The sequence below is a fragment of the Micropterus salmoides genome, unplaced genomic scaffold (genome assembly GCF_014851395.1).
Source record: "Micropterus salmoides isolate LMB-PRFRI ecotype aquatic unplaced genomic scaffold, ASM1485139v1 Ms_hic_scaffold_2101, whole genome shotgun sequence".
NCBI classification, from domain to species: Eukaryota; Metazoa; Chordata; class Actinopteri; order Centrarchiformes; family Centrarchidae; genus Micropterus; species Micropterus salmoides.
This window is the reverse complement of record NW_024041265.1, coordinates 1-9,858: the sequence shown is the minus strand read 5'-3', so window position 1 is coordinate 9,858 and position 9,858 is coordinate 1. Positions and strand designations below refer to the sequence as shown.

The 9,858-nt window shown below is 39.9% G+C and overlaps 2 protein-coding genes across 2 annotated transcripts; one reads left to right on the top strand and one right to left on the bottom strand.

The window, feature by feature from the left end:
- Positions 1–4: 4 nt before the first annotated feature.
- Positions 5–5,968, top strand: LOC119916698 (transmembrane protein 181-like; the record flags this gene model as incomplete). The annotated part of the gene is given in 14 exon segments (XM_038736692.1): positions 5–37; positions 269–347; positions 350–384; positions 3,732–3,812; positions 3,931–4,030; positions 4,258–4,388; positions 4,484–4,575; positions 4,669–4,726; positions 4,829–4,931; positions 5,023–5,062; positions 5,211–5,293; positions 5,408–5,497; positions 5,578–5,644; positions 5,736–5,968. Coding segments are annotated over 14 exon segments (1,077 nt in total), but the record flags the coding sequence as incomplete, so codon positions are not given.
- Positions 5,969–7,209: 1,241 nt separating this feature from the next.
- Positions 7,210–8,873, bottom strand: LOC119916699 (dynein light chain Tctex-type 1-like). Its single transcript, XM_038736693.1, has 5 exons — positions 8,617–8,873; positions 8,396–8,437; positions 7,897–8,020; positions 7,707–7,784; positions 7,210–7,385 (listed from the first exon to the last, which is right to left on the bottom strand). The coding sequence occupies exons 1-5, from the start codon at positions 8,641–8,643 to the stop codon at positions 7,315–7,317; spliced, it is 342 nt and encodes a 113-aa protein (XP_038592621.1). The 5' UTR covers positions 8,644–8,873; the 3' UTR covers positions 7,210–7,314.
- Between the last annotated feature and the right edge of the window lie 985 nt (positions 8,874–9,858).

Genomic DNA, 9,858 nt, shown 5'->3' with positions numbered 1-9,858 from the left:
ACGTGCACCAGAATCACGAACGCTACACTGCGGGGCTGTATTCAATCACCAACCCGCCACCTTCCTCTCCCGCAGTATGCTGGATTGTCCATTAATCATTTAGTCAGCAGCAGCAACCACACAGCAGTGTGAGTTTATGAAATGCATTGACGATAAAAATGAGGTTGCCGTGAGTAAAGGATTGGATTTGATCATCATGTTAGATAGTTGATGCACAGTCGTTTGTTGACTGAACCAGCGTGACCTGTTGTTTTGTCTTACCTTACAGAAATGTGATGAGATCATTGTGCTCCATCTGGGCTATCTGAACTATACCAAGTACCAAGTCGTGGTCACCTTCAAAGGCCTTGAAATATCACGTATAAAATCAATGTCAAGTTTGTGGTAAGCGACAAACACTTGCAACATTTGTCTTCCAGCTCATAAACAAACTGTGGGATATTGTCTTCTCATTGCTGCATTGGATTTCTTATTTCTTTTTTCCAAATCTCTTTATCTCAGCGGTCAATCACGGCATTTTTTTATCATTCACATTTTTATTGCGTTTTATGGGAACAGAGAAAAGAAAAACAGAAACGGGATAGATAACGACCACTGAAGAAACAAAAAAAAAGCAGACAAATAAAAACACACACAAAGGGCAAGCATTGGACTAACTCATCACCATACTAACTCTCCCATATCATCACACCAGTAGCTCAAATGTAGGGCTGCACGATTTGGAGAAAAAGTCATGTTGCGATTATTGTGGACAATGTACATCTGTCTAATGCAGAGTCTCTATCCAAAACCTGGAGGAGGAACTGTACCTGAGTGTATTAAATAAAGAGTATAATGTTTAGTTAATAATTTACTGTTAGTATAACAATAATACTCTACATTCATTATAATTTCATATGATAGTTTACCATTTTACCACTAGTCGAATATTAAATCCAGTTATAGCTGTTTCATTTCTGTGGGTCGTTTTTTTTATTTAATCCTTGAAAAGGCTCTACATTGGTCTTTAACTTGTTAAGTACTAACTTGTCAATAATCATATTGTTCAGCATTTAATGATTTGCTGTAGCACGTCAAACATTTTTTAATGTCCCGCCCAATCCAGGCTGTGATTGGTCGGTTGACGAAAAGTGACTGACAAGCACATCTTTGTGAAAAGTTGAACATGTTGATAAACAAAAGGCACCGTTACAGCTAACGTTAAATGGCCAGCGAGCCAAACTCAAACGTTCTTTATTTTCTCCCAGTTTTCTTCTGTCTTACCGCTTCAGCTGCAGACGATGTCTCTCTGTCTCTGTAACAGAGACCAGAGCATCGGCATTTGTCTCGCTGCTCCGTTGGCACATCCAGCTATGTTTTGAACGATAAGAGGCGGGGCGGGAGGAGGGTTACGGTAGGCTGTTGTCCTAAAAGTTACTGGCCTACTACTCATAAATAATTTGTCTCATTGCACATAGGCGTATGTGTTTTTAGGGGCACATGCGAGAGCCCGGTGTGGGCGGAGATAATGAGCAGAATGCAGCGCACACGGAGAGCGTAACAAACACCTTTTGTGTTTTATTAAATCGCACGCTTTTGCGGTTATGTAAACGCACATGACGACATCACGATTGAGATTGCGATTAGATTAATTGTGCAGCCCTACTCAAATGGCAAGTATTCTGTCATTATCATCATCATCAAATGTTTATAAAGATGTGGGTAAGTCCCAATGAGCTTCTGGCCGCTATTCAATAGCACAATAGGAGGGCAGTCACCACGTCTTGTTGGAATAATGGCACCTGTACACGCTTTCATCGGACCACGTTACCAAGGCAGGGCCCAAAGTTAACTTCCGTTCTGTGCCTTTCCGAAACTAGACCCTCGCCACTTCCACTCCGACACGAAGTGAACTCTGCTCGGAGTCACCCTCACAGCCAAATCGAGCTCCCTAAAGGGGTATTTGATCCAACTTACCCGCGACAACTTTCGGACAAACTACCCTCTCCCCCCGCATAAATAGGATCTGACGTTACCGCTGCACTCACTACTATAATATGTGTATTATAAAAAACACAGTTGTATTGTTTTTTTAACAACCCACTATCACTCCGCCCTCGTTGGTTTCGGATGCCACTCAATGTGGCGGACCCTCCGCTTGAACGCGCAAACGGAGTGGAAGTAGTAGGGAGAGGGAGGAGCAAGCTGTAGAGGCCCGGGCTTTTCTCATTTCCCAAATTTCTGTCTCCTCGATCCTCGAGCGTGTGACCTGGAAATCGATCTCAGCACGCCATCTTGAAGGACATCTCAATTCTTACATCAAGGAGCGAGGATTGAGGAGGCTTGCTGGAGGAGCTATAAGTGAGGATACATCTGTGTATCCTTTGCGGAAGTCTTTTCAGCCGCTGTGATGTTTACAAGAGGCGTGACAAGCAGCTGGACCAATCCATAGCCTGAGCAGGACGCTGCAGTGTTCCTGTTGTTTTCATAAGATGTATCAATTAAGCCTGTTAAAAAGAATCAAATGCGCGATCAAACGTTCTGTCCTTCGTTTGTGTAGCGCCTCATAAGCGCTGTTCTAACCGCATTCCTTAATGTCATTTCACTTTGATATCACTGATGTTGTTATTGTTGAATGTGATGCAGGATTGTAAAAATGAACAGTAAATAGCAGCTGGATGAAGCGTCTCCCCAGTGACACTGTGCGCATTTACGCACGAGCCACAGCAACACAAATTAATAATAAAATCTCCCGACACGCCAACAGGATCGGTCAGGATCTGGTGTTAATTTATGTTCTGTGTTCTTCCACACATCCAAAAGGTCTCACACAGAGTCCAGTTTCATACAGTAGAAGTGTTTGAAGTAAAGCAGCTGTCCTCCTGATCAGTCCTGAGCTCCATCAGAGTCTAAATGTGGATTATAGAAGCTAAAGTTTAATTCTGTTTCCTCTCTCTGTCCTGTCAAGTTTATTACTGCAATTTTTTTCTGTTTTGTCCCACGATATTTGCTGTGACATCACTGCACGGATGGAAATGTTTAAATGACTGACAGCAGCCGTTCTAATTATCAAAGTAAATCGTTAAAGAAAACACTCATACATCAATAAACACACAAGAAAGAAATCGCCTGGAAAGCTACAGGGACCGGTGGAGGTGGGGGTAAAACGTCCACCAGATGCTGTTCTCTAAATGTGATAAAATAATTAGTTGGTGGGGGGCAGGTTGATTTATGCGTATAGGCCTAATAAGTTCCGTTAATGTCCGAGCCGATCCGCGCATCACACCAATTCAGCTGCTATAATCGTGACAAAACAGATGCTGAAGTCAAATTATTAGGCTGTAATATCAACCAGAGCATTCAGCACTGATCTGTTTCATGTTTTAAGAGCCTAATAGTGCCCATGTAGTCTGCACGTAATTCCAGCAGTAGAGTCCTGTGATGACAGCTGTAATTTGGACTATATGAGATAAATGTTAGACTACTGTGTCATTTTGTAAAGGGACTGATGATGAAACTAGCTAACGTTATTTACTTGTTATGGATTGTTTGAGGAAGTCTGCCGGAAGTTAGGTTTGGGCCAGAGTAACGCACATGCACAGTTTGTTTATGTTGTTACCGCTGAAAGCGTTTATATGCGAAAACAACACCAACATTATCAAGTGTGAATTATACCATACTAGTCTTCCCTCAATCCCAGCATTTTAACTCTTGTTGATTCTATCCCTTTTCTTCTCTCTGTTTTTCCTCAGTTGAAAACGTACAATCCCACTTTCTCGCAAGTGGAGATCTGGTTCCGGTTTGTCTTTGTGGTGTTGACCTTTATGGTGACGGTAAGCACAGATAAACCTTTAAACGTGACAGTGAAGACAAGATAACTAGTGTAAATCAGAGACTTAAAACTGACACTTACAAACGCAGGACTAACGTTTCTTTCTCTGCGTTTCCCAGTGTATGTTTGCACACTCACTGAGGAAGTTTTCTATGAGGGACTGGGGCATAGAACAGAAGTGGATGTCTATCCTGCTTCCTTTGCTGCTACTCTATAATGGTGAGTTTCCATATTACCTCTCCTCAGGTCATATTTTTACCCTTAACTTAGTCCTCAGGTAACACACTGGCTTCCCCACCCACTATGTCACCTTTAAACCATTACAGCCTTTTCGTTCACAGCCAAAGAAGGAACTGTGGTTTAATGTGTCAACGGCACATGTCCAATTTCAAAGAAGTTCAACTTGAAGGTCAGGTATGTTGCTTATTATGTATTTTCTGTTTCAGATCCATTTTTCCCGCTGTCATTCCTGGTGAACAGCTGGTTTCCAGGGACATTGGACACTTTCTTTCAAGCTCTGTTCCTGTGTGCCCTGCTTCTCTTCTGGCTCTGTGTTTATCATGGCATCAGGGTTCAGGTGAGTCAAGTAGAATGCTTAAACTTTAACGGCCCCCCTCTCCTTTTTTAGGTAGGCGAATCTTGTTTCATGTGTTTTTCATGTTGCTTCAACAGGGTGAGAGGAAGTGTCTGACGTTCTACCTGCCTAAGCTGATCATTGTAGGTCTCCTGTGGCTCTCAGCAGTTACACTGGGGATATGGCAAACGTGAGTCTGACGTCGCTGGCCACTAGCAGCCTGATTCAAACTGTGAATTACAACAGGGTTGGAAATATCTCCTCTCCTTTTCTGAATTTGCAGGGTTAATGAACTCCAAGACCCTACTTATCAGTATAAAGTGGACATAGGGAACTTTCAGGTGAGACTGTTAAAAAAAACAGAGTAAGGTTGGTCTTATGAAGTAGCAGTGTTTAGTCCTCCATTTTCCCAGCAGTTCCGTAAAGTCTTTCTTTCTCTCTAGGGCATGAAGGTCTTCTTCCTGGTTGTAGTTGCCCTTTACATCCTCTACCTGATCTTCCTGATCGTCAGGGCTTGTTCTGAACTCAAGAACATGCCTTACTCAGGTATCACAGCATACCACCCCTCCTTGCATTTCCTTTCAAGTCAGTTCCTTTTACTATGATAGCATTAATGCGCTGTGTTTTCGATCACTAGATCTCCGGCTCAGGTTTTTGACAGCGCTGACGTTTGTGGTGTGTTGTTATAAGGTGCGTTTTTTAGGAAAATACAAAAACTTAAAGAACCCCCTTTGTGTTTTTTTTTTGTTTTTTTTTTTGTTTTTTTTAGAAGGCCCTTTGTGGTTAATTTGGTTTAATTTGATCCTGTTGCTCTTTCTCCTCCAGCATGGTCATTCTCTACCTGAGGTTTGGTGCCAAGGCTCTCCAGGACAACTTTGTCGCTGAACTTTCTACTCATTACCAAAACTATATCCTTTCAAATGATATTTTATTTCAACTGTGATTTTACTTACATATACATTGTGAGGTGGCATGTTGACGTGTTAAGTATGTGGGAAATTATTCCTTAATTCTGGACATACCAGCTGAATTTCTGTCATTCTATGGCCTACTCAACTTTTACTTGTACACATTAGCATTTGTGTATTCTCCCTCTAAAAATGCCCTTTATGGTAGGTAATGCAGCACAATTTCAATGCAGTAGGTAATGAATTCATTTCTCTACCTAACTGGTTTTGTTTAATTTCACCAGACTCCCAGTTGAAGGATAATCCTGCTTTTTCAATGCTAAATGACTCAGATGATGAAGTAATATATGGGTAAGCGTAATTCTTAATCCTTCCATTTTTGGAAGTAGTATTCAGTGTGAACTTGCATAAACCAACTGATGTTTTCTTTGTCTTTGCAAAGAAGTGATTATGAAGACATGCCTTTACAAAACGGACGCGCTATCAAAGCAACCGCCAAGTACCAGGATGAGAGCGACAGTGACTGATGGGATCTTTGACTGGCATGTCTTCTTTTGTGTCCCTGTTGGAAACTGTGAGAATACATCAACCTGTCGTGTGTGTGTGTAAATAAGGAGTACTTGCATTGTTAATACGAAATCATATACTGTTAAGTGTACATAAATATATTTTTTAAAAAAAGGGTAGTTCCATGTCTACTGAATGTATTGTACTTTTACTGAAAGTTGAGGCATGTTGCCACTCAAACTTTTTCTTCATTGTTTATGCTTTCAATCTCATTGAAGACAAAGGAAACAAACACTGATGTACAACAATTTAATTTTTGTAAACTTTTCTCATAACCAGCATTTATACAAGCTGATCGGGAAAAGTGCCAATATTGATTAGCGATGTGTGTGAAATCAGCTATTTTTAATGCTTTATGTTGAACCACTGTTGTTGCTTTATACTTTGTCGTTTTTGTCCATTCCATTCCTCTCTCTGGCGGTCTGAGCTTAATGAGATGGCAGATATGTGGCCAAAGCTGAGTAGCTTTATACTGGCGGTTAGAAAGTAAAGGAAGCTTATGCTGCAGCAGCCCTAAGTGCACTCCAACAGCAAATTGTGGCTCATCAGCACTAAAATAATTGATAAACGGGGAATTCCAGTGCCATAGCAGTGTTGGCTGTTGACAAACTCTCTTTGTCCTCAGACATTTATAAATAACAAATAAATAAAACAAAGGGAGCCTTAACTGGAGTAGATACCTCTGATCTTTTACTACTCCTCCTACCAATTCTTCCCTTGGAAAGAAGCTTTGTAATTGCACTTGATTAATAATAGTATTTATTTTGCTGACAACATTTGATACTGTATTATCTGACTACATGGAAGGATGTATTTTGATGGATTGTGTGGATTTTACAAAACTTAATGTAAAAGGACTACCGATCTGAAACATTTCTTATTGCAGCACAGAGTAGTTATATCATTGGCCAAATATATTTTGCCTTATGTAGAACATTTCATTTTGAATAATCATTTTTTCTCCTGTAACTTTCCTTATATTGCCTTCAATGTGAGACTTGCTGCCCTCTCCTTTGTTTTGTAAGGCTGGTATTATGGACAAGAACAGCCAAAACAAATGTGCTTCTGTCCTTAACAAATAATCTCAACATGTATTCTAATCTAGATGGTGCCTTGTCTTTACATCACTGTTTTCTTCTAAATGGGCTGCAGTCTAAAATGTGTAAATGCTTTGACAGAAATGTACATTTATTTTGTTTCAGTGTGAATGTAGCTTATGGTGGTTAAATTGGGCTGTTGTGGTTTGTGATATGTTGGAAGTTTTTGCAATTTTTGTTGCTTTGAGATAAAAGCTGTACATGTAGCACTCTGTCATGTCACATGTAAATAAAGCAAGTATACACTTAATAAAAAAAAAACAGTTTATTTAATATATAGCTATCATAACATACTGGTTCTCAAATATGTAATAATAATAGTATACATTTCAAACACTTCAGGTACAAGTAGTTGATTCAGATGCCCAGCCCAAAAACATTGACGATACAGTACATGGACTTGTTCTCCCATCTCACTGCACAACTTCCTGTTGGGTGTAATAAACAATAAATTAAATCACAGTATTTCCACTTCCACATTAAAGCCAGTGACAAAATCCTACAAGTTTCTGGCCGCTGACCACTCAAAAGCTTGAATGAAGCGTTTATTTTAAGATGGCTGCCTTGCTCAAGAGCACACTGATAGTTGGTGACAGAAGAGAAGGCATTACAAATTCACATCTCTACTGCTTTTGGTGCTTTCTCTAATCATACATGATAGTCATGCAAACTGTGGTCTTGAAAACATAACTTATAGTACCACTCATACAACACATAATAGATTTTTCAAAAGCTGCATGTAAAGTTACCATCAGTAGAGTTTTCCCAGAAGCATGCGCTGGCTGTTTGCAGACCTGCTCCATTTTTCTGCATGATGATACAGGTTACTGTGGGAAAATACAAACACACATTGTCTTTTAATATCAACTTCAGAGCCCAAGAACAATGAGAATAGAACTGCTTCACTAGTTAATATGACTGAGGCAGCAGTGTACATACCAATATATTTGAAAGACTTCCCTAGCTTGCTGAGTTGACTGAGGCACTGCTCCACTACGCTGGCGGTCCACTGGTTCACTCTGCTGTGCTGGTAGGCATTTCCTCCTATTGCTGCTTCTACTGACTTCAGAGACAAAAAAGTGGTGTTTGGTTGAAAACTGATAAACCCACTCAATGGTAACGTTATACATTGTAATGCTAATACAAGTCAATCTGCCTCATGTATCGTACAGTATATGTTATAAATCAATTACTTTGTATTCCGCATCATATATCACAGCTTAACCAACAACATATAATATAAAACTGTACTTAAAAGTCTTTGTAATACGGTTGTAAATCATATGTTGTATGGAAGGTGCCTAACAACCGTTACAGTGTCCTTAGCAACCAACAGGTCGCTAAGCACAATGCTGCTAGCTAGCTGTAGTAATGAGCCGATAAAATCTAAACTCTGTGGATAAACAGACAGGCATCATCAAGGCTGTCTTTTGCTTACCTCTTTAATTATTTTGCTCACTTCTTCAACGACGAATCCAGTCTGTTAGGTGAGAAACAAGAGTGTATTTAAGCTAGCCAGCCGACATCGCTGCTCGCCTTACCACTTTCTAACCAACCTTAGAAAAACTTTAAAAGTTCAAATTGTGTGGTACTAACGTTATCTGAGTGCTATTTCTATGTAACGTACATGTAATAACTTATAGTAGGTATCAAACTCACCTCATCTTCTGTATGGAACTCGTCCATGTTTACTAACGTTACTGCCTCCAATGTAAAATGAACAGGATAACCAGGAACAAGACTTCCGGTATTTCTTCAGAATAAAGATGTTGTCTTTACGCTTGAAAACCTAATTTTAACTACGTTAACATGAATCCCTTTACAGCTCGGCTCATCGGCGCTCTGAGCTATGTCTGCTTGTGGTAAGTAGTTGTGTGCCAAATTCTCCAAGATAAAACATAACATAACTAATGGTCATAAATCGAGCTAAAATAATTAAACGTTTTACTTAACGGTAACTTCCCCAAAATAATGACAAGCGCCCAATAGTTAACTTAACGTACCAGAGCTAGACAAGGCAAAGATCACGCAGCAGGCTTTTGTCAAACAAAGAAAAGTATGCAATATCCATTAAAATGTTTGGTATTTTTACTTGTTGATTGGTTTAGATGGTTGTCAAATGTGTCACTTTTTAAAAACAGTGACGTGTATTACATTGTATTTGTAATGACAGTTAACTGTTACTGCTTTATAAAACCTTGAAAAGAGAAACACCGAAACACCGCCCACTGCAGGTGTAACACCAAAAATCAAATCGTCAACAAAGCCTCTGGCGCTTAACTTCCCATTTGGGTCACAGAATCTGGTCACACATTTTGGTGTCACACCTGGTCACCTGTAGAAAAGGTGACGCAGTTTCACACTTGCGGTTATTCGCTGTCTAGATGACGCTTTCAGGTAGGTTTTACTAACCAGCTCTTCTCTAACGTTACTCTTCTGTTTTATTGATATCCCACGCAGTCTTTTGGCTTTACGTATACTGTCCAAGGTTATGTTATAGCGTTTGCATGTCGTAAAAATGTATTAACTGAACGGTTGTATGTATGCTAACCACACACTGTATGCTAACTTAACCGCTAAGTGCTAGGCTAACTGTGCTAGCTAAAGTGAACGGGCCGTGTAGATGGAAGGTGCGAGATGTGTTTGTAGAAATGTAACGCTGACGTTAAAACGTTACTCGTTATTTTGTTAGTAGTTAGTTAAAGTCGTTTTGCTTTAGCAGTTGGTGGTAACTAATCACAACTTAGCTAATTTACCGTCGAATGAAGCACACACCTTACAGTCAATCGGGTGAAACTTTTATTACGTGAGTTACAACGTTGCTATTAATTTAACTATGTTTCATGGTTCTGCTGAAATACACTTAGGGTTTCTAATTGTTGCTTGGTGTGAGAGGGGACG